Genomic DNA, 23364 nt, shown 5'->3' with positions numbered 1-23364 from the left:
ACTTCAGCAAATCTATCAACACCTTAACTGTAAGATCAAAAGCAGTATAGAAACTAAAACCTGCACGTGATTTATCATACACAAAAGCAATTTCAGTCATTGCAAGGGGAGTCCCCACTGTGAAGTAGGTTAGATATGCCAGTTACACCTACTCTTTACAAAGTTCCTTCTGCTCCAACTTGTATAACATTAAACTGAAAATTCTTAAGCACTGCTTGGTTTGCACAATTGTATATTTTTCCAAACTAAAAGGCACATTGCTGTGATTTAACTATATGGCTCTTTACAATAAACAACCCTGCGGAATAAAACTGAAAAGGAAGCATTGGCACTATTTATTTGCATGAATCAAGACACAGCTAAATAAGTTATAAGAAGATTTCCACCAAGGCAAGATGCTTGCGACATGAATTTGTTTCATTTAAACCTTTAAAAGCACTTTGGAGAGACATTGTATAACTTCATTCCAGTTAGTTCACGCATTGCAAATAATAAGCGAAGACAGCATGTAGTTAACTGGAAAAAAAATCATTTATACATCTGCTTTTTTCAGAAAGAATCACTTATTTTAAAATCTGGATAACAATACTAGGTTGCACAATTCAAAATATCATGAAATGTGAAGTTTTATCTTAGAGAACTGATCTAAATAATCATTTGGAAGTAAAGTTCAATACATTAGATTGAAAAAAATACACAAATTGGACACAAGAGCAGGTCAGAAGCTAGGAGTCCTATGGCAAGTAAATCAACTCCAACTGATAGGTTGATAGGTTCTTGATTGGACATGGCATCAAAGGTTACGGGGAGAAGGCCGGGAACTGGGGTTGAGAAGGAAAAAGAATCAGCCATGATTGAATGGTGGAGCAGACTCAATGGGCCAGATGGCCTAATTCTGTTCTTATGACTTATGGTCTTACACAGGTTCTATCTACTCTATCTATCTCCAGAGCTATCTACCACATACAATGCCCAAATGAGGAGTGCAATGGAATACTCTCCACTTGCCCAGCTGAGTGCAGGTTCAATAATACTTAAGATGATCCACAGCTTTCTAGCTATAAAAGTCCACTCAATAGGCACTCCATGCACAACCAGACACTCACTGCACCACCAACACACAGTAACAATAGCCTGTGCCATCTATAAGATGCACTGTGGCAATTCACCAAGAACTGGAGAGCACCTTCAAAACCTACAATCTCTACAATATAGAATAAGGCTTCCCACCCTGGGGTCCACAGATCTAGAAAGACAAGGGCAACCAATGGAGATTGTCCTCAAAGCCATATACCATCCTGACTTGGAAATTTAACTATTCCTTCACTATCACTGGGTCAATATCCTGGAACACTACACCCCACCCCCAAATCAGTATTGTTATTCCCATACCACAAAGACTACAGTGGTTCAGTAAGGTAGCTAACCACCACCTTCTCAAGGCAGTTAAAGGTAAGCTCAGTTTGCTATATGGACTGTCTTTAAATGAAGAAAATAAATTGGGCAATTAAAAACTAAGTTTAGTTGAATGTTCTAGAATTGTACTGGAAATCCAAAGGACTGGTACGTTAACCCATGTGAACTCTACAGGCAATTAAGATGTCTAATGGGTGATCTATAAAAACTGGAACAATCTCTCCTTTTAATTCAAAGATAATCTGCTGTTCCCTCCTCTTTTCACAAATAATTTGAGGCAAAATAGTAGTCACTGAATTAGTCCCGAAAAGTTTAATCTATTGGATATGTGCTCAAATTGCCAATGCAACCGTACAAGATTCTGTGAGTAGCCTTTAGAGATGCCCAAATAGAATCCACACAGATATTGTGTCTATGTATGCCTAAAATGCTCATAAATGCTTGCAACCATTGATTAGTGTTCTTCCACAACAGAATGTACAAGGGTAACCTAGATACAAAGTGCCTTGGTGGATTGGTTCACTGCAGATCCCAAGAAATTTCTCTATTCCCCAAGCAATACATTAAACAATCCTTCGTAATTACAAAGGAATGTAAAATGTTGCTAACTACATTGCAAATAACTCTCAGAACAGACAATGCCATTGACTGAGATTTTATATACGTGTTATACATGACATATCTCATGAAAACACAGCTTTTTACAAATTTTCCTATATATCTCTAAAACACTTTTAAAGCTTTTAATTGTGAGAATCATCATGGATGAATCAGTATACATTTTATTAACGCAAGTATGGACAGCATTAGGGAGTTTATTCAATTATACAATATTGGTACCAATAGAAACATTCCTGATTTGCAGAGAAATCAGCTTTCCAGCAGTTGTCAGGAAGGGGGCCTTTGTATAGTATGTAAATTACCTACAGTTGTCTGTTTCATTCATATTTGAGATACAACTTTGCTACAACTAAAACAAAAATCACAAGCAGATGCTGCCTATCACCAGATAAGAGATCTCTGAAGTCCAGTGTGCCTTCATTTAAAAGAGAATGGAGTAGAGAATGATGATCAGTCATGATCAAATGGCAGAGGATTCAATGGGCCAAATAGCCTGATCCTGTTCCCATGTCTTATGGTCTTACTTTTCTAAAGCAATAATTCGGATTGCTTTGGTATACATTAAAATGTACATAATGCTGAACTGCAGCCATTCCAGTTTATGAAATATTAGGCGGGTGTAACAATTGTTCATAGTTACTTGCATTTTAACCCAATACGCAAGCCTTATGCACTGTCCAGCAGTGCTATTCATTGGAGACAGATTGGATCACCCACAAGGAATTTGATAGGAGAACTTTTTTAAAAAATGTACGCAATACATACCTTTTGAAAGATTCAAATAATGTGTAACTGTCTATCATCTCCTAAAATTTCTATCATTACTTGATCAAACAGCATATACACAAGAAAATTGATAAAGACAAGGATTTCCCAATTGCTTGTACTCCCAAAAGTTTAAAAGGTATTGCTTTCACTCTTGTAATAAACTATACTTAGTCCTAAATATTAAATCTTCACAACTTATCACTAGAATACAAGAACCAGAAAAGAATGCATGCTTTACAAAACTGGAAAACAAAGAGCTCCATGTTAAGATCAAGACTGGACCCAGAGGTTCAAAATAAACAATTTCCACAAGCAACAAGTTTAGACCAATACTGATTTCTGCTTCAAAAGGTGTTTAAAATCAATTAGCTCAAACAAATATGAAGTGAATACACTCCTGCATGAAAGTAGTTGAAGTGACAGAAAAAGGCTGATTTTAAGTACTGTAATGCTACTACCAATGGCTCAATTTTTTTTTAAACTCTGCTTTTCCAGTTGTAGGGAATCTGACTAGTTTCCTTTAACATTAAAAGTAAGCAGAGGGGCAATATATGAGCACTAAAGGCAAAGCTTCCGCAAAAGCAAAAGGTTAGATCTGCACTTCCCAAATTAAATCTAATTCATAAAGCAAACCAGTTATTTGATCTACAAACAAAAGGAAATTTGTACCATTAAATTAGATCCATTCTCCATGCTTCAAACACCTCAGGATATTTAGAAATGGAATTAACTCCGAACCTCAACACAGTAGAAAACAGATGGTATTCAATGGTATACACAAGGCACTATGGTTTTAATTTCCATATGCATCTCTGTCCCCATCTTCCCAAATAAAATGGAGGAAACCACCTAATCAAACTAGTTCATAAATAACGGCTATGATACTGAGTTATCCTGTTGCTGCAAAAGCCTAAAATTGCAAACATTTAAAACTATGAACAAAACTTTCAAAGAGTTATACAATATGGAAACAGGCCCTTCGGGCCAACTAATCCATGCTGACCATGTTGCCAACTTGAACTGTTCCCATTTGCCTGCATTTGGCCCATATCTTTCTAAACATTTCCTATTCCACCTAATTCTTTTAAATATTGTACTTGAACCCACCTCTGGAAACTCATTCTACGTACTCACCACCCACTGTGTGGAAAATGTTGCCTCTCGGGTCCCTTTTACAGCTCACTCCTCATCTCAAATCAACGACTACTAGCTTCAGACTCTCGACCCAGGAAAGGGCGGGGGGGGGGGGGGGGGGAGAAACTGTAACCATTCCCTTTATCTATGTAGTTCATGGTTTTGTATACCTCCAAGGTCATCACCAGCCTCCCTCTCTCCAGGGGATAAAGAAAAATCTTGCCTCTCCAACATGCCCATGTTCTTTCCTGCACCATTTCCAGTTTATTGACACCCTAGGCAACCAGAACTGTACACAATACTCACAAAGTCTTATAGAGCTGTTACACCACCTTCACCACCCTGTGAACCTGCATCACCATTTTCAGGGAGCCATGAACTTGTAACCGCAGGACTGTTTCAACTTCTCCAGCGCCTTGCCATTTGCTATCCTTGTTTAGCTTAGCAAAATACAGCAGTTCACCCCTTTCAGAATTAAATTTCATCTGCCACTCCTTGGCCCACTGTGACAAAGCACCCAGTAAAAGCACTCTTTACACATGCACATTCACTCACAAACACAAGCATTGCCCTGCTGTTCTGTTGTGGTGAGTGGCTGACTTTGTATGTAACAATGTGGTGAGAAAACTGTGGGTTAATTATGAGAATATACCAGGGTAACACTGAAGTGCGCACACTCACTGCAACAACAAAATGACAAGGCAATAATAGTGTATGCGTGAATGCACGTGTACATGGAGTGCCTTTACAAAGTGCTCTCTGTCACACCCATTTTCCCAGTTAATCTAGACCCTGCCTTTTTCAACGCCATTACACAGATTTTGGCGTCATCCACAAATTTACTAATCGCACCAACTACATTTCCATCCAAATCATTAACATACATGACAAATAATAGTGAGCCCACCACTGATCCCTGTGACACAATCTAATGACCCTCCACTATCACCCTGATTCCCACTATCCAAATTGGCTAGCTCACATTAGATCCCAAGTGATCCATCATTCTGGGACCTTTCCACAAGTCTGTGCAGACAGCACCCGCTGCCTTGCTCTTGTCACCCTATCAAAAAATTCAAAGAAATTCATGAGACATGTCTTCCCACACACGAAGCAATGCTGACTATCCATATTTAGTCTCTGCGTTTCCAAATTCTCCAGCACCTACTCAGGAAATGCAGTCCAGATTCCAACAACCACAGGGTGAAAAAGTTCTTTCTCAGATTCCCTTTAAATCTCCTCCCTCTTAACATAACTAGGTTTAATATCACTAGCATATGTTGTGAAAAATGTAGTTTTGCAGCAGCAGCAGTACATTGTAATAAACAACAAGAACCTATAAATTACACCATATATAAAAATTAAGTAGCATAAAAAGTGAAAAAAAATAGGGGTAGTGTACATGGGTTCATTGTCCATTCAGAAATCAGACAGCAGTGGGGGAAAAAGTTCTTCCTCAAATGTTGAGTGCGCGTTTTCAGGCTCCTGCACTTTCTTGATGGTTATAATGAGAAGAGGGCATGTCCTGGGTGATGAGTGTCTTTAATGACAGATGCTGCCTTTATGCTAGGGAGGCTAATGCCCATGACAGAATTTGGCGACTTTATTCAACTTTTTCCAATTCTGTGCAGTGCCCCCCCCCCCCATACAATGCAGATTGATCTCCACAATACATCTGTAGAAATTTGCGCGAGTCTTTGGTGACATACCAAGTCCCTCATACTTCTAATGATATAGAGCCACTGTCATGCCTTCTTCTGTAATTGCATATATTGGGCCCAGGATAGACCTTCAGGCATTTTGACACACTGAAACTTGAAACTGCTCACCCTTTCCATGCTGATAGCTTAATGAGGACTGGTGTATTCCCTGATTTCCACTTCCTGAAGTCCACAATCAATCCCTTTGCCTTACTGATGTTGAGTGTGAGGTTGTTGTTTCAACACCACTCAACCAGCTGATCTGTCTCACTGCTGTACACCTGCTCATCACCATCTAAAATTCTGCCAATGACAGCCGTGGCATTGGTAAATTTATAGATGGCATTTAAGCTGTGACTAGCCACACAATCATGGGTGTAGAGAGAGTACAGCAGTAGGCTAAGCATGCGTCCCTGAGGTGCAACAGTGTTAGCCATCAGCGAGAAAGAGCTGTTATTTTCAATCTGCATTGAATGTAGTCTCCTGATGAGGAAGTCAAGGAATAAGTTGCAGAGGGAGTTCAGAGACCCAGGTTTTGGAGACTTGCTTAATGTTGAGGGCATGATGACATTGAATGCTGAACTATAATCAAATGCAACCTGACATATATATCCTTAATGTCCAGGTGATAAATGACCAAGTGGAGAGCCAGTAAGATTGCATCCACTGTAGACATACCTCTTCATCTTTACGCATGTCCTCTAGTTTTTAAAACATGCAATGGACAAAAATTTTCTAATAGCTAAATCTATAACCCTCAAAATTTTGTATGTCTGAAAATCAGAATTTCCCAACCTCAACCATCCTTTCCCTCAGCTTCCTCCTCTCCAAGGAAAATTAGCCAACTTCTCCGGTTTATCATCATTGTTGAAATGCTCCACCCCCGCCAACAACCTGGTGAATCTCCACTAGATCCTCTTTAGTGAAATTGTATTTGTCCTACAACTTGACAACCAAAATGTACACAACTGTGATACAACCATTGCCTTATGAAGATGTATCAGAACCGCTCTGCTCTTATATGCTGTGAGCCAGCAAATGAAGGTAACATTCCTTCCATCTTCTTCACTGTGTCATCAACAAGCACCACTTTCAAGGAGCCTTGAACTTGTACATCAAGTTCCCTCTGTCCTCCATGCCTCATACTCAAATGCAGCTAGCCCAAGGAATTGACCACTGACTTCGGGAATCAGTGGATTGAGCAGCCAGCAATGGAAAGGTTCAGCAGTTTCAAGTTCCATGGTGTCAACATCACAAAGGATCTACCCTGGGCCCAACATGTTGACGCAATCATAAAGAAGGCACGTCAAGAGCTCTACTTTGTTGGGAGTATCAGGAGATTTGGTATGTCATCAAATACCCTTGAAAATCTATTTACATACAGTGAAGAGCAGTCTGACTAGCTGCATCACTGCCTGGTATGGAAACTCCAATGCCAAGGATCACAGGAGGCTGTGGAGGGATGTAAAGGTTAGCCATCTCCATCACTAGCGCATCCTTTCCCCACCACTGAGGACATTTTGGTGCCTCAAGAAGGTGGCACCCACCACTAAGGAGCCTCCTCTCTTTACTACCATCTGGTGAGGTAGTACAGGAGCCTGAAGCCCTACACTCAGTGATTCAGATAGTTTGTTTTTGTACTATTTGTTTTGTAATTTATAGTAATTTATGTATTTGCAAAACAACAGATTCTGCATCATACAAGAAAGTGATAATAAAACTGATTCTCGCACATTTTATAAATGTAGAGATAATGCTTTTCTAAGGTAGGCAGATCCATCGTGGGTTAATGGGTCAGGCAAGTTACTTCAGGAAGATAAAACAAATACTGCATTCACCACAGTGATTCATTTTCACAAGAGGTAAACATTTAAAAGCGAAAGCACATGACAATGTGAAACTGTTTAACTATAATTATAGTTATACTCAATTAAAAAAAAACAAACTGCACTGTGTGCTGGAATAATGTACAAGAGAAACACTCAAAACCATTTCTTAACCTGAAATCAAATGAATAAGGTAGGCCAGAAAGAAATTCCTTCATTGATAGCCCTATTAAAAAAATTAACACATCATATGTAAAGCTTGTTCATTGTCTAAAAGACAACATATTCCATCAGTGGAGGTTAAACCAGTGCTAGAGACTGCAGCATCAACACTACCAACTTTCCTACTGGTTCTGCTACAAAACTTAAAAGACAATCTATGAATCTACTGATGACAACTGTTGTTGGCAGAATTTCAGATGGTGACGAGAAGGCGTACAGGAATGAGACAGATCAACTAGTTGAGTGGCATTGCAGTAAGAACCTTGCACTCAGCATCAGGAAGAACAAAGAATTGATTGTGGACTTCAAAAAGGGCAAAGGCAAGGAAACACATACCAGTCCTCATCAAGGGATCAGAAGTGGAAAGACTGGGTGTCAATATCTACCTTGCACCCATTAATACAGTTACATAAAATCAATTTCATTTGGAGACTGAGGAGACTTGGTATGTCACTAAAGACACTTGCAAATGTCTGCAGCTGTACTGTGAACAGCATTTTAACCATCGCCGTCTGGTATTGGGGGGAGAGGTGGGCTACTGCACAGATCAAAATAAGCTGCAGAAAGTTGTAAACTCAGTCAGCTCCATCATGGGCACTAGCCTCCCCAGCTGCAATGCCATCTTCACGGAGCGATGCCTCAGAAAGGCAGCATCTGTCATTAAGGGTCCCCATCACCCAGGACATGCCCTCTTCTCATTGCTATCATTAGGAAGGAAGTGCACAAGCCTGAAGGCACACATGATGATTCAAAAATAGCTTTGTACCTTCTGCTATCAGATTTCGTAATGGACAGTGGTGAACCCATGAATACTACCTTGCTACATTTCTTCCTTTTTTCCACTACTTATTTAACTAATATATACTTCTCACTGCAATTTAGTTAATTATGCATTGCAATGTATTGCTGCCGCACAGCCAATTTCATAGCACATGTCAGTGGTATTAAACCCGATTCTAAGTAAACCATGAATTAGCTTAATTAGAACTAAAACAACTGGCTACTTGAGGAAAATTTGCCCTTGTAGGATTTGGAAACAATTTGTACTCAAACTCATCCTCACTAATTTCAATCATTGCAAATACATTTCTATATAAATTACGTAATGGCCACAGACAACAGTCTTTAAATGCCCTTCATACCCAGGCCAATCTAAATGGACAACCATCCAAAAGATAGCAAACAGTTTCCCATAACTCATTTCTGTAATGTTCCATTTCACCCCAAAGCAAAAAAGAATCAAAACTATCAAGCTCTGCAACAGAGACAAATAGACTTAACTAACTTAAGCAGATGTACGTTTTACCTCATGGTCAGTTTCTAGGCCCAAATTTATTCCTAACAAACTACCAGCGGTAAGAATCAAGCTTAGCCATGAAGCTTAGCTTCAAGTCATTTCAAGAAAGGTTTTGTTTTTCCACCAGTGGATGAGCTCACATTTCATAATATGTTCCATCTAATATTGAGCTCCTTTTCTAGGAAAGGACGTATTAGCATTGGAGAGGTCCAGAGGTGGTTTACAAGAATGATCCTAAAAATGAAAGGGTTAACTCATGGGGAGTGCTTGATAGCTCTCGGCTTGTACTCACAGAAGTTTAGAAGAATTAGGGGATGTTTTGGAAAGTTACTGAATATTGAAAGGCGTAGACGAGACATGGAGAAATGGTTCCAATAGCGGTAGCATCTAGGACCAGAGGACACAATCTCAAATAAAAGCTGTCCCATTAGAACAGAGATGAGGAGTTTCTTCAGCCAGAGAGCGATGACTCTGTGGAATTCATTGCCACAAATGGTTGTGGCAAATGGTCACTGGACAAACTTAAAGCAAAAATCCATCTGTTCAACCCTATTACTATTTTCTAGGCATCTACAAATAACTGAAGTGATTATCTGTGCTCTGACTCTCACTTATTGAGTAGCAACAACTTCCAATTCGTGAGAGCACTGTAGATTGTGGGATCAAGTCACATTGTCATAACAACAACCTTTCCCTCATTATTAACAAAAGAGATGGTCACCAATAAACCTGCCCTGGTCCAACTCAGTAGGTGCCACTGCTAAAAAAAACCTGAACTTCCTGAGGAGGCAAAAAAAATTGCCACATCCCCATCTATCCTTAACAACTTTTATCAAAGCACATTAGAAACCATCTTATCTGGATGTATTACGGCTTGGTACGGCAACTGCTCTGCACGTGACCTGTACTCTCTATACTTCTCATTGCCTCAGTAAAGCAGTCAGCTTAATGAAGACCCCACCATCCCAAACAACCCCTCTTCTCCCTTCTTCCATTGGGCTGTACACGCTTTCAGGCCTGTAAGCACGATCACCAGGCTCAAGGACAGCTTCTATCCCACTGCTAGAAGACTATTAAATGGTTCCCGACTGTGATATGATGGATTCTTGACCTCACAATCAACTTCATTATGATCTTGCAGTTTATTGTTCACCTGCACTGCACTCTCTCAGTAACCGTTACTCTTTATTCTGTATTACTACTGTTTTGCCTCAGTGCACTTTGCAATGATTTGATCTGTATGAACAGTTCAGCAAAACATTCTTTTCAATGCATCTTGGTACATGTGACAATAACCAATTCCAACTTAAGGACAAATACTTAGACTGAAATTCCAATGGACTATTCATATCTGTGGACCCAGTCTTCTGAAGGCAAGGGAGTGGAATTTCCCCAGTGCACTTTAAAAACTCTCTCATATAGGTTTTCTTTGTGCAGTTCACTGCATAACAGAAAAACTGTGCAGATCTAACTGTCATCATCAGAAATGACAGATAACCACTCCAATAGCAGTAAGGAAGTGTTACATTTTAATGAGATGTTAATTAACCTTTTGCATGGACACAAATCATGGAGCAATTCAACACAAAGTATATCAAACCTAACTGGTGCTTCTGGAAGCTCGCTGAGCCTAGAAATCTCCCACAATTTCCATCTTCCAACAGGAGTCTTATTTCACTTGAATGCTAGCAGTGTACACCTTGAGATGCTCCTACATGCTTCCCCAGGCATGTAATGAAATCAATACTTATCCCAAGCTATGAAGTAAAGTTAACCAAAAGCATCTGTTTCCTTCTTTAATGAAGTAGGGGGAATTTAAAAGGGCCATTGCTGATGAAGAAACAAATACGTATTAATCAAAATTGTGAATGACCACAGCCAAAATTGGAGAATGCAATAACCCTGGATGAGATTAGATGAGAAAATGTGTTTGCATATGCTAAACCTACTTGCTGGCATTTAGGGCAGCAATGAAGGCCCTCCATCTCTGTCTGTATGGAAGGATTCTTCATTGCTATTTCCATAACATTAGCTTTTTGGCCAGTCAGGGTTATTAGCCCTCAGCTGAACCCCCAAACCTGGATGACTGGTGGACCACTCTTAGTCTGGCCTCTACCCTTCAACCTGTTTGGCATGTGTGACCCTACCAACAGCCAAAGCACAAGGCCCTGACTCCAACCAACATAGGTCTTTGGGACATTAAGGCATGCAATCCTTCTAACACTACGACAAGGACGTGGTCCTTTTGAAGGCTTCATATGCCAAGAAAAAAGCTTTTGACTCCTTGAGCAAGTTTTTGGTTAAATTAATACCTCCTTCTGTGTGGCCCAGAATTACATTTTTTGCGTGATAGTGCTTTATTAGGTATTGTGGAGCAATTAAACACAAACAAGTTGTTCCTGAAAGGTGCAGCAACAATAAAAACTTTGATTCCAAAAGGACAGAAAAGCGATAATGAATTGAACTGAATGGGAGCCAAAATACATTAGCAGGAAACAGGGAAGAAAACAACAGACACAGGGGAGGGGCAAACAAAGAACCAGGAACAGTGGATAGAAAGCAACAGGCAGGAATTCGGAAAAAGGTATAAAGACAAAATTTGCAAAAGAAGAGTTAGGTGGTGAATGGGTTGTGCATTAAGGAGATGAATGAGTGGAGGCAAGTGATGGGATGAGGAGTACAGATAAGGAACAAATGAGAAAAGAAACAGCGAGGATGAAGGGGAAGACAGGTGACAGAATATAGAGGCAGAAGGAAAGTGGGAAGGAATCAGGAAGGGGAAGAATAGGGAAACAGGAGAGATGGGGTTAAAGAGCATGGACAAGGGATAGAGGGAAAAACAGAGGTAACAACGGGCAGAATGGGGATGACTGGGGTACAACTTAGCATTTGCCCAACACCAGCCCCCTAGGCCTGAGCTGACGTAGTAGTTAGCACGGAAAGGGCAATGAAAAGGGAATGCAACCGGGGGAGGGGGGGGGGAGGGGAATGGGAAGACAACAAAATCAGGAGGCAGAATGGGGAAGGGAGGGGAGAGAATAGGAATAAGGTCGGGGGGGGGGGGGGGGGGGGAAGTGGTGAGCGGACCTAGTAGAAAGCGAGTGGGGAATGACTGGACGGGAAAGGGGAAGCCACTGGAGAAGAAATGTGGGAATGGGAAAAGGGAGGGCACTGGAGGGAAAATAAGGGAATGGGGAAGGGAGCGCCACCTGGGGTAATGAATTGGGGAACGAGGGAATGGGGAAGGGTGCCACTGGGGAGGGTGAAACGAGGGAATGGGAAAGGGGTGCCACTGGGAGGGTGAAACGAGGGAATGGGAAAGGGGTGCCACTGGGGAGGGTGAAACAAGGGAATGGGAAAGGGGTGCCACTGGGGAGGGTGAAACGAGGGAACGGGAAAGGGGTGCCACTGGGGGGGGGTGAAACGAGGGAATGGGAAAGGGGTGCCACTGGGGGGGGGGGGTGAAACGAGGGAATGGGAAAGGGGTGCCACTGGCGGCGTGAAACGAGGGAATGGGGAAGGGCCACGGGGGGGGGGACGAGCACGGATAGTGGTGAACAGAAGTGATGGGAAGGAAAAAGCAAGGGTCCGAGAGGAAAATGGCATTTAAAACTATTTAGGATTGCAAATGAAGCAAAAAACAGAAGGGGGTGCAATAGGAGAACTTATCAGGGCAGCGAGGGTTAGGGAGTAGGAGACGTGCAGAGGTAAGAGGTTGGCAGTGCGAAGCTGGGAAAGGTGAGAGCGAAGGTACCCGCCAGCACTACCTGAGGTAAGGCGGTGTTGAGCTGTCTCTGCAGCGAGTCCCTCTCGTGGAAAGCCTCCTGCATCTTGGCCTGACACAGGGCTAGCGACTCCTGCGCCTCCCGCAGGCTCTCCAGCAACTTGTCGCGCTCGTCCAACATGTTCACCATCAGCTGCTCGAAGTTGGCCTCGGTGTCAGCGCCGTACTGCGAGCCCCGCGGGCTCATCGTATCCTCGCTGATGGTCGGCATCACTTCACACATCATCTTGGGTGGAGGCCGGCTGCGGGTGTTTTTTTGGGGGGGGGTGTTGCTCAGGGAAGGGCCCGGGCTCTCACCGGCCTCTCCTGTGGGGATGAGTGCGAGGGGACGTGTGGCGATAAATACACTTAAGTAATGGATGGAACTGTTTTGAAAGCGAAAAAAAAACAAGCCCGCCCGCTCCGTCAGCCGAGCCGGCGGCAGCCACAGGCCGATCCGGGCCCCGCGCTCATCGCCGTCAGCCGCGGACCGAGTGAGAGATCCAGGGCAATAAAACAAGCCGCTGTCGGCGCCTCCTCCTCCTCCGGCTTCGCTTGGTGTCGCCCGGGTGGTCCTACTCCGATTGTAATCACATCCCCGTCACCGCCGCTCCTTTAACTCTCTCGCTCAGTGCCTTTCGTTGCTCCCTGGAGGACGTCCTCGACCCCGTCAAAATGTCTGTGTGTGCGCGCGCGCGTGCTCGCTCACGACCCAGACGCAGCCCCCGCCGCGCGCGCCTCTTCGGGTCCTTCTGACTCCGCTGCTTTTACGTCAGCTTCTCGGGTCTCCCCCCCCACCATCTCCGACTCCGCCTCCTGGCTGACCTCTCTGGTCCTCCGATTCCGCCCTCTCGTCAACTTCCCCTCCGGTTTACACCCCCACCCCTCCCCCGCGCGGTGCGCGTGTCCGACTCCGCCTCCGGGCTGACCCCTGGTCTTCCAACGCCAACCTCTTGGGTCCTCCAGCTCCGCCCCCTCCACAGTTTTCAGGGTTTTTTTTCTCTTACTCCGCCTCCTGGCGAATCTCTTGGTTCCTCCGGTTCAGCCCACCTTTTCACTTTTTCTCCCCACTCGCCAATTACAGTCAGGGAGAGTGAGGAGGCGGGGTTGAGTCTCACTCTACACCGTCTGGGTCTTTTTCCCCAGTCGGTCTCATGTTATGGAAAAAGGCGGAGGTTGTGAGGAAAATGCTGATCGCAAAATTCCATGCAAGAAAAAAACAATTGTAGCCTATTTTTGTTGGATTTGCAATCGAGATTGAAAATCCTCAGCAAAATAAATAGTACTTCTTTGACTTTAGGTTTTTTTTTCACTTTGGTGTTCTTTATTGCTATTCTATTATTTTGAAGATTAATTTGAAACTTTTTACAAACTAACAAAATGTCTAGTAAAGACACACGTATTCATGGATTAAACTTCAGAAGTTCACTTAACTTCTTTATGCTGGTTATAAGATCGACAATACTAAATTATACTTATATGTCTTAGAGCCTTCTTCACCTATAAATTCATAACTTCACTTCTGAATCGCATACCTCACTTGTACAGTCTTATTGAGTAGCCTTCAAGATTGTAGATTAGTTACATCCATTGGAATCCTGTGGGTTCAAAAGTGTGGGAACTGTAGATTGGACAGTGAGTGCATTCTTTCCATCACTTATGGAACTTTGCAGTGTGTTTCAGATGCATAATCCTGTGATTCTCAAGCAATTTCTACATTCACCCCATGACCACATGCTTTCCTCTGGGTTCTCCAGTTTCCTCCCACAATCCCACAATGTACCAGTTGGTAGGGTAATTGGTCATTGCAAATTGTCCCCTGAGTTAGGCAAGAGTTAAACAGAGTGTTGCTGGGCGACACAACTGAAAGGACCACGGATCACCATGCACAAGTCCCTGGACAACGGGGGCAAAAATGTCCCCAATGTCTCCCTCACCCTGATGGCCAGCTTTGTGTGTGGCTGCATCAGGTTGTGTGTGGATCCCAGGTATGTGGGCACCAAGTACCACTATGTGCCCAAGTTCTACCTGTCGCCCTGGCTACGAAGGATGGGTCTGGTCCCCTTCCCGCGCAACACCCCTGTCAGCTAGTCGTTGCCGCCATACCCGTCCTTCATAGAAAAGTTCTTTCAGGTCAACACCTTTGACCTCAGGGCCATCAGGCAGTGGTCGGCACGTAAGTTCCTGCAGGAACTGCAGGAGAAGGTGGTTCCCTGAGCAGACCGTCCAGTTCATCTGGCTAGAAGCCTCATCGCCAGACCTCACCAACAGGTACCAAGACCTCGCCTGGCTGGCGGTGAGAGGGGCCCTCCTGTATGCCCGGAATGTCGTCTCCACACCCACGGGAGGACTGCAGTGAGGAGGTCGGTGACCCACCTCTTTGCACACTGTGGGTTCGCAGAGAAGGTGTGGAGGAGGATGGAAGGGACAGTGTTGAGGTTCATCCCCAGCAGCTGCGTAACAGAGGACTCTCTGATCTACGGGCTGTTCCCGGGGACGCACACCAAGACCAACATCCGGTGCTGCTGGCAGATCATCAACTCGGTCAAAGAAGCTCTTTGGTGGGCCCGAAACTTGGTGGTCTACCAGCACACGGATATGTCCATGGGGGAATGCTGCCGACTGGCACATTCTCGGCTGCAGGAGTATGTGCTGAGGGACGCACTCAAACTCGGTGCAGTCACCGCAAGGGTCCGGTGGGGAAGGACCACAGTCTAGGGTTCTTCTCCCATGGGAGTTGAGGGGTAGGGGTGTTGGGGGCATACCCCTTGAGTGTAAATATGAAAGAACAAAGTGCCATGTGGGTGGCAAAACTTTTGAACTTTGAAAATGTAAAGACAGTAATGGTACCAACTGTAAAGAATTGAAAGTCTTTGAATGGTTATTGTATATAATTTTATTTTTGAGTAAAGTATATTTTGTTTAATAAAAAAAAAAGCTGAAAGGACCAGGAGGACCCAATCTACACTGTACTTCAATAGATAAATGAACACAGGAAAGTTTGCAGATGCTGGAAATCCAAAGCAACACACACAGCAACTATGGAAATTAATAGTCAACGTTTCAGGCTGAAAGAATCCTGAAGAAGGGTTGCCTGACCTGCTGAATTCCTCCAGCTTTTTGTGTGGTTTGCTTCTCAAAACCACCCTGAATTCGCCTCTTTCACTCAGAGGTCAGAGGTTCCCAGGAATGATTGGAGATATAGCATTTCTTTCAGAAAAGTTTTGAGCACCACATTGAACCTTCCATGACTGATTTTGTAAACTAATTATTTGCCAGTGCAGAGTAGTAGATCAGATCTTAGTCAATGGCATTATGCAGCAGAGAAGCAGACCCCTTGTCCACCCATGTCCATGCCAGTCACCAGGTACCTCTCTCTGTAAGAATCTAATTTTCCAGCACTAGCCCTGGGCCTTCTGTAGCAACGTATTTCAAGTGTTCATCACAATGTTTCACCCTTCGTGAAGGAACTCTTCCTCAAACCTCCCTAAATCCAACACACCTAACCTTAAAGGTTAAGGATATAATGCTTATAAGGCATGGGTCAGACTACACTTGGAGCATTGTGAGCAGTTTTGGACCCCTTGTTTAAGACAGGATTTGCCGGCATTAGCAAAGGTCCAGAGGAGGTTCATTAAAAAGGGTTAATGTATGACAAGCACTTGACGGCTCTGAGGCCTGCACTCGCTTGCAGATCGAGGCTGAATGTCATTGAAACCTATTGAATATTGAAAGGCGTAGATGGAGTGAACATGGAGAGGATGTTTCCCATGATGGAGGAGTCCAGAGCCAGAGGACACAGCCTCAGAATACAAGGACATCTCTATAAATCAGAGATGAGGAGGAGTTTCTTTAGCCAGAGGGTGGTGAATCTTTTAAATTCATTGCCACAGACAGCTGTGGAGGCCAAGTCTCTGGATATATTTAAAGTGGAGATTGACAGGTTCTTGATTGAAAAGGGCTTCAAAGAAGGCAGGAGAATGTAGTTTAAAGTAATAACAAATCAGCTACAATGGAATGCTGGAGCAGACACAATTAGCCGAATGGCCTAATTCTGCTCCTGTGTCTTATATGGGGTGGCATGGTAGCATAGTGGTTAGCTCAACGCTTTGCAGTGCCAGAATTCATTTCCCGGTGCTATCGGTAAAGAGCTTGTATGTTCTCCCTATGACCGTGTGGATTTCCTCTGGGTGTTCCAGTTCTAGTCCAAAGACATACTGGTTGGTAGGTAACTGGTCATTGTAAATTGTCCCATGAGGGGCTACTCCGTGTTGTGTCTCCATAAATAAATAAATCTTATGTCTAACGGTCTAAATCTATCCCCTATGCTATGGGGAAATCTTTCTCACTATCTGTCCCAAAGGATGCTAACCTGGGGTCCAGCAACCCCTCAGTTAATGGTGGGAGTCCATTGCCTAAAAATGTTGTAAATCCCTGATCTACCATTACTTTTTATTACATTCATTACAACCTCGCAACTCAACAGAATATATTTTAAATGTTATGAGTTTCGGCCTCCACCACACCCTCACCCATTCCAACTAATTAAGGCTTTGGATGGTTGGGTAATTATTTTATTTTAAAAATACATATGAATAAAAATAATCAGAGCATCTTTCTATAGTAGTTGTACTGTCAAATCAACCAATGCCATTTATGTTTCCTCTTTGAGCAGCTGAGAAGTTGTTACACCATCCTGAATTCACCTCTTTCACTCTGAGTAATCACAGGCCAATGGTGGCAGGACCTTAAAGTGTGGTTCATCCCCAGAAAGCTTCTGCAGTGGTTGCAGTGGCCATCATTACAGTATATCTCTTCTGCACCCTAGGATGCTTTAGTTGACAGCATGTTTAATTATTTGCTGACAGTGTTCTATCTTGAGCTGCAGTTTTTGATGTTGGTCATCCAATTACATACTGCAGTAATAGCTTCAAATCTGTAGTGCTGTTTTATAATGCAACAAATGGACCTGCTTTCTTAAGTCGTTGTTAACTTTTTTACATTAGAAATTTAAAAGCCCATAATATGGCTGACTACAAAGTGCCCAGACTTTAGATTACACGGTATTTCTTGAAGTGCTTAACAGCCAGTGAATTAGTTTCGAGTAGTGGTTATATGTTATGTATGAAAAGCAGCCAACTTGTGCATAATAGATTCCCATTCACAGCAGTGCTATGGTGGGCAGGTAAACCATTGTTTTAAGTATTGACTAAGAGCTAAATATTGCCCTGGCTGCCTGATAAATTCCAACTCTAACACAAAGTAGTTCAAAGTTCAAAGTAAATTTATTTATCAAAGTACGTATACCATATGTAACCTGAGATTCACAGTAGAACAAAGAAATACAATAGAATCATATCAAAAACTACACAAAAAGACTGACAAACAACCAATGACTCTGATAAACTTCTCCAGATGTACCGTGGAAAGCCGGTTGCCTCGTGGGCCGGGATGGGCATTTCAACGCGTAGGGACACAGAAGGCTGCAGGGATTGACAGACTCAGCCAGTCCCATCTTGGGTTCAGCTCTCCACACGATTAAGGGCATCTACGAAAGGGCACCTCTCATCATGTGCACGAGCTTCCCCAGCATTGCGGACATCTTCAAAAGGAGATGTCTCAAAAAGGTGGCAACCATTATTAAGGATACCCACCACCCAAGCCAAACCCCCTTCTCATTGCTGCCATCAGGCAGGGGGTATAGGAGCCTGAAGACCCAACAGCATCTTCTTCCCCATTGTCATCTTGTTCTTGAACTGGTCTGAAAACCCTAATTCTACCTCCAACTATACTTCCCTCAACTTGCAAACTTGCTCTAAATGTCATTCGGTAATATTTGGTTACTGTGTTGTGTAAGTAATATAGAATTTAACCACAGTAGTGCAGTGCTTAATGAAATTGCTTTACAATGTCAGCAATCACCAGTCAGGGTCAAATTCCCATACAGTACCTGCCCGTAAGGAGTTTGCACATTCTCCCTGTAACCATGTAAGCTTCCTCCAGATGCTCCACATTCGAAAGACACTGAGTTACAGTTAGTTGTGAGAATGTTGTGTTGGTACCGGAAGTGTGGCAACACTTGTGGGCTGCCCTGTACATTCCTTTCACTGAACTGAAACAAAATATTTCATTTTACTCAAGTCCCAGCAACATCCTTGTAAATTCTTTCTGCACTTTTTCAATTGCATTTACATCTTTCCTGTAGGTAGATGACTAAAACTGGACACAGTACTCCAAATTTAGCCCTCACCAATGTTTTATACAATTTCAACATGACATCCCATCTCCTGTAATGAATACATTGACTTCTGAAGGGTAATGTGCCAAATGTTTTCTTTACGAACCTGTCTACCTGAGATGTCACCTAAAAGGAATTATGGATCTGTATTCCCAGATCCCTCTGTTCCACTGCACTTCTTGATGCCCTACCACTCACCCTGTAAGAACTAACCTAGTTTGTCTTCCCCAAGTGCAACATGTCACAGTTGTCTGCATTAAATTCCATCTGCCATTTTTCAATCCATTTTTCCAAATGATCCAGATCCCACTGCAAGCTTTGACAGTCTTCCTTGCTGTTCACCACACCAGCCAATCTTGGAGTCAATTGCCAATTTGTAATTCCAGTTAATCATGTTATCATCCAGACCTGGGTGATAAACAATGACGGACACAGCACCAATCCCTGCAACACACCCCTATAGGCCTTCAGTCAGAAAAGCAACTGTCTTCAACCGCACTCTGGCTTCCTCCACAAAGCCAAAGTCTAAGCCAATTTACTACTTCATCTTGAATGCCAAGCGAATGAACCTTCATGACTAACCTCCCACTGGAAAGCAGCTAGTGAGTGAGTGGGCCAGTGAGGGAGTGGAGATTTGAGGCTTTGACTTGACAGATCCTGGCAGTTTTGGCAGTTGGACTGTGCAATCAAGTCAATCAAGATTTGAATAGCTCAGCAGAAAACTGTTGATTAGACAATCAAGATTTGAATAGCTCAGACTCAACAGAAAGCAGCTGATTGGGCAATCGAGGTCAGGAGACCAAGCAGTTTGAAAAGTTCAAACAAATAAATAGAGGGTGGAGCGGCCAGTGAGAGAGCGGGCCAGTGAAGGAGTGGAGATTTGAGGCTTTGACTCGAGAGGTTTCGACGAGAAGAGGCGGAGGACGAACTTCACTCCAAGTGCGGTAAGGTCGGGTAAGTTCCTTACAAAGGAAAAAGTTTCAAAAGTTGAGACAAGTATTGGGTAGGACATGGCAGCTGAGATCGGCCCCATGGTTTGTTCATCCTGCAGCATGTGGGAAATCAGGGATACTTCTAGTGTCCCTGACGACTATGTGTGCAGGAAGTGTGTCCAGCTGCAGCTTCTGGCAGACCTCATTGAGCGTCTGGAGCTGTGATTGGATTCATACTGGAGCATCCGCGATGCTGAGAAAGTTGTGAATAGCACGTTCAGTGAGTTGGCCACACCGCAGGTAAAGGCTACACAGGCAGAAAGTGAAGGAGTGGCCACTAGACAGTGTAGGTAGTGCAGGAGTCCCCTGGGGTCATCTCCCTCCTGAACAGATATACTGTTTTGGATACTGTTGGGGGAGATGTCTGATCAGGGGAAGGCAGCAGCAGCCAAGTTCATTGCACCATGGGTGGCTCTGTGGCACAGGAGGGAAGGAAAAGGAGTGGGAGAGCTATAGTGATAGGGGATTCAATTGTAAGGGGAATAGATAGGCGTTTCTGCGGCCGCAAATGAGACTCCAGGATGGTATGTTGCCTCCCTGGTGCAAGGGTCAAGGATGTCTCTGAGCAGCTGCAGGACATTCTGGAATAGAAGGGTGAACAGCCAGTGGTCGTGGTGCACATAGGTACCAACGATATAGGTAAAGAACGGGATGAGGTCCTACAAGGTGAATTTAGGGAGTCAGGAGATGAACTAAAAAGTAGGACCACAAAGGTAATAATCTCTGGATTACTACCAGTGCCACGTGCTAGTCAGAGTAGAAATAGGAGGATATTTCATATGAATATGTGGCTTGAAAAATGGTGCAAGGGAGAGGGATTCAAATTTCTGGGGCATTGGAACCAGTTCTGGGGGAGGTGGGACCGGTATAAACAGGACGATCTGCACCTGGGCTGGACTGGAACCAATGTCCTAGGGGGAGCGTTTGCTACTGCTGTTCAGGAGGCTTTAAACTAATGAGGCAGGGGGATGGGAACAAGTGCAGAGAGATAGAGGAGTGTAAAATGAGGGTAGAAGCAAAAAGTAGTAAGGTGAAAAGTAAAAGTGGCAGGCAGGCAAATCCAGGGCAAAAAGCAAAGAGGGCTACTTTTCAACATAATTGTATAAGGGCTAAGAGTGTTGTAAAAACAAGCCTGAAGGCTTTGTGTGTCAATGCGAGGAGCATTTGTAACAAGGTAGATGAATTGAATGTGCAGATAGTTATTAATGAATATGATATAGTTGGGATCACAGAGACATGGCTCCAGGGTGACCAAGGATGGGAGCTCAACATCCAGGGATATTCAATATTCAGGAGGGATGGACAGGAAAAAAAGGAGGTGGGGTAGCATTGCTGGTTAGAGAGGAGATTAATGCAATAGAAAGGAAGGACATTAGCCTGGAGGATGTGGAATCGATATGGGTAGAGCTGCATAACACTAAGGGGCAGAAAACGCTGGTGGGAGTTGTGTACAGGCCACCTAACAGTAGTAGTGAGTTTGGGGATGGCATTAAACAGGAAATTAGAAATGAAGGAACAGTAGTTATAATGGGTGACTTCAATCTACATATAGATTGGGTGAACCAAATTGGTAAGGGTGCAGAGGAAGAGGATTTCTTGGAATGTATTCGGGATGGTTTACTGAACCAACATGTCGAGGAACCAACTAGAGAGCGGGCCATTCCAGATCGGGTATTGAGCAATGAAGAAGGGTTAGTTAGCAGTCTTGTCATGCGAGGCCCCTTGGGTAAGAGTGACCATAATATGGCAGAATTCTTCATTAAGATGGAGAGTGACATAGTTAATTCAAAAACAAAGGTTCTGAACTTAAAGAAGGGTAACTTTGAGGGTATGAGACGTGAATTAACTAAGATAGACTGGCAAATGATACTCCAAGGGTTGATGGTGGATATGTAATGGCAAGCATTTAAAGATTGCATGGATGAACTACAACAATTGTTCATCCCAATTTGGCAAAAGAATAAACCAGGGAAGGTAGTGCACCCATGGCTGACAAGGGAAATTAGGGATAGTATCAAGTCCAAAGAAGAAACATAAAAATTAGCAACAAAAAAAAAGCAGCACACTTGAGGACTGGGAGAAATTCAAAGACCAGCAGAGGAGGACAAAGGGCTTAATTAGGAAAGGGAAAAAAGATTATGAGAGAAAGCTGGTAGGGAACATAATAACTGACTGTAAAAGCTTTTATAGATATGTGAAAAGAAAAAGATTGGTCGACAAATGTAGGTCCCGTATAGTCAGAAACAGGTGAATTGATCAAAGGGAACAAAGACATGGCAGACCAATTGAATAACTACTTTGGTTCTGTCTTCACTAAGGAGGACATAAATAATCTTCTGGAAATAGTAAGGGACCGAGGGTCTAGTGAGATGGAGGAACTGAAGGAAATACATGTTAGTAGGGAAGTGGTGTTAGGTGCATTGAAGGGATTAAAGGCAGATAAATCCCCAGGGCCAGATGGTCTGCATCCCAGACTGCTTAAGGAAGTAGCCCAAGAAATACTGGATGCATTAGTGATCATTTTTCAAAACTCCTTAGATTCTGGATTAGATCCTGAGGATTGGAGGGTGGCTAATGTAACCCCACCTTTTAAAAAAAAGGGGGGAGAGAGAAACCGGGGAATTATAGACCGGTTAGTCTGACATTGGTGGTGGGGAAAATGCTAGAGTCGGTTATCAAAGATGTGATAACAGGACATTTGGAAAGAGGTGAAATCATCGGAGAAAGTCAGCATGGATTTGTGAAAGGAAAAGCATGTCTGATGAATCTTATAGAATTTTTTGAAGATGTAACTAGTAGAGTGGATAGGGGAGAGCCAGTGGATGTGGTATATTTAGATTTTCAAAAGGCTTTTGACAGGGTCCCACACAGGAGATTAGTGTGCAAGCTTAAAGCACATGGTATTGGGGGTATGGTATTGATGTGGATAGAGAATTGGTTGGCAGACAGGAAGCAAAGAGTGGGAGTAAACGGGACCTTTTCAAAATGGCAGGCAGTGACTAGTGGGGTACCGCAAGGCTCAGTGCTGGGACCCCAGTTGTTTACAATATATTATTAATGATTTAGACAAGGGAATTAAATGCAACATCTCCAAGTTTGCGGATGACACGAAGCTGGGCAGCAGTGTTAGCTGTGAGGAAGATGCTAAGAGGATGCAGGGTGACTTGGATAGGTTAGGTGAGTGGGCAAATTCATGGCAGATGCAACTTAATGTGGATAAGTGTGAGGTTATCCACTTTGGTTGCAAGAACAGGAAAACAGATTATTATCTGAACGGTGGCCAATTAGGAAAAGGGGAGGTGCAACGAGACCTGGGTGTCATTGTACACCAGTCATTGAAGGTGGGCATGCAGGTACAGCAGGCGGTGAAAAAGGCAAATGGTATGT

At 43.4% G+C, this 23364-nt stretch overlaps 1 protein-coding gene across 5 annotated transcripts in view; it reads right to left on the bottom strand.

The window, feature by feature from the left end:
* The window catches only part of LOC132397379 (liprin-alpha-1-like), a 150422-nt gene extending 136932 nt beyond the window's left edge, over positions 1 to 13490 (bottom strand). For 3 of the 5 annotated variants that reach the window (XM_059976066.1, XM_059976067.1, XM_059976071.1), the window contains exon 1: positions 12752 to 13484. In XM_059976066.1, the coding sequence (XP_059832049.1) occupies positions 12752 to 12994 (243 nt within the window). In that variant the 5' untranslated portion in view covers positions 12995 to 13484. Of the gene's footprint in view, positions 1 to 12751 lie in introns of all 5 variants that reach the window. The other 2 variants (XM_059976070.1, XM_059976069.1) reach the window with 2 other exon arrangements.
* Between the last annotated feature and the right edge of the window lie 9874 nt (positions 13491 to 23364).

Source organism: Hypanus sabinus, chromosome 7, assembly GCF_030144855.1.
Source record: "Hypanus sabinus isolate sHypSab1 chromosome 7, sHypSab1.hap1, whole genome shotgun sequence".
Classification (NCBI taxonomy): Eukaryota; Metazoa; Chordata; class Chondrichthyes; order Myliobatiformes; family Dasyatidae; genus Hypanus; species Hypanus sabinus.
Note: the sequence above shows the minus strand (reverse complement) of the source record. Positions and strands in the feature narration are given on the sequence as shown.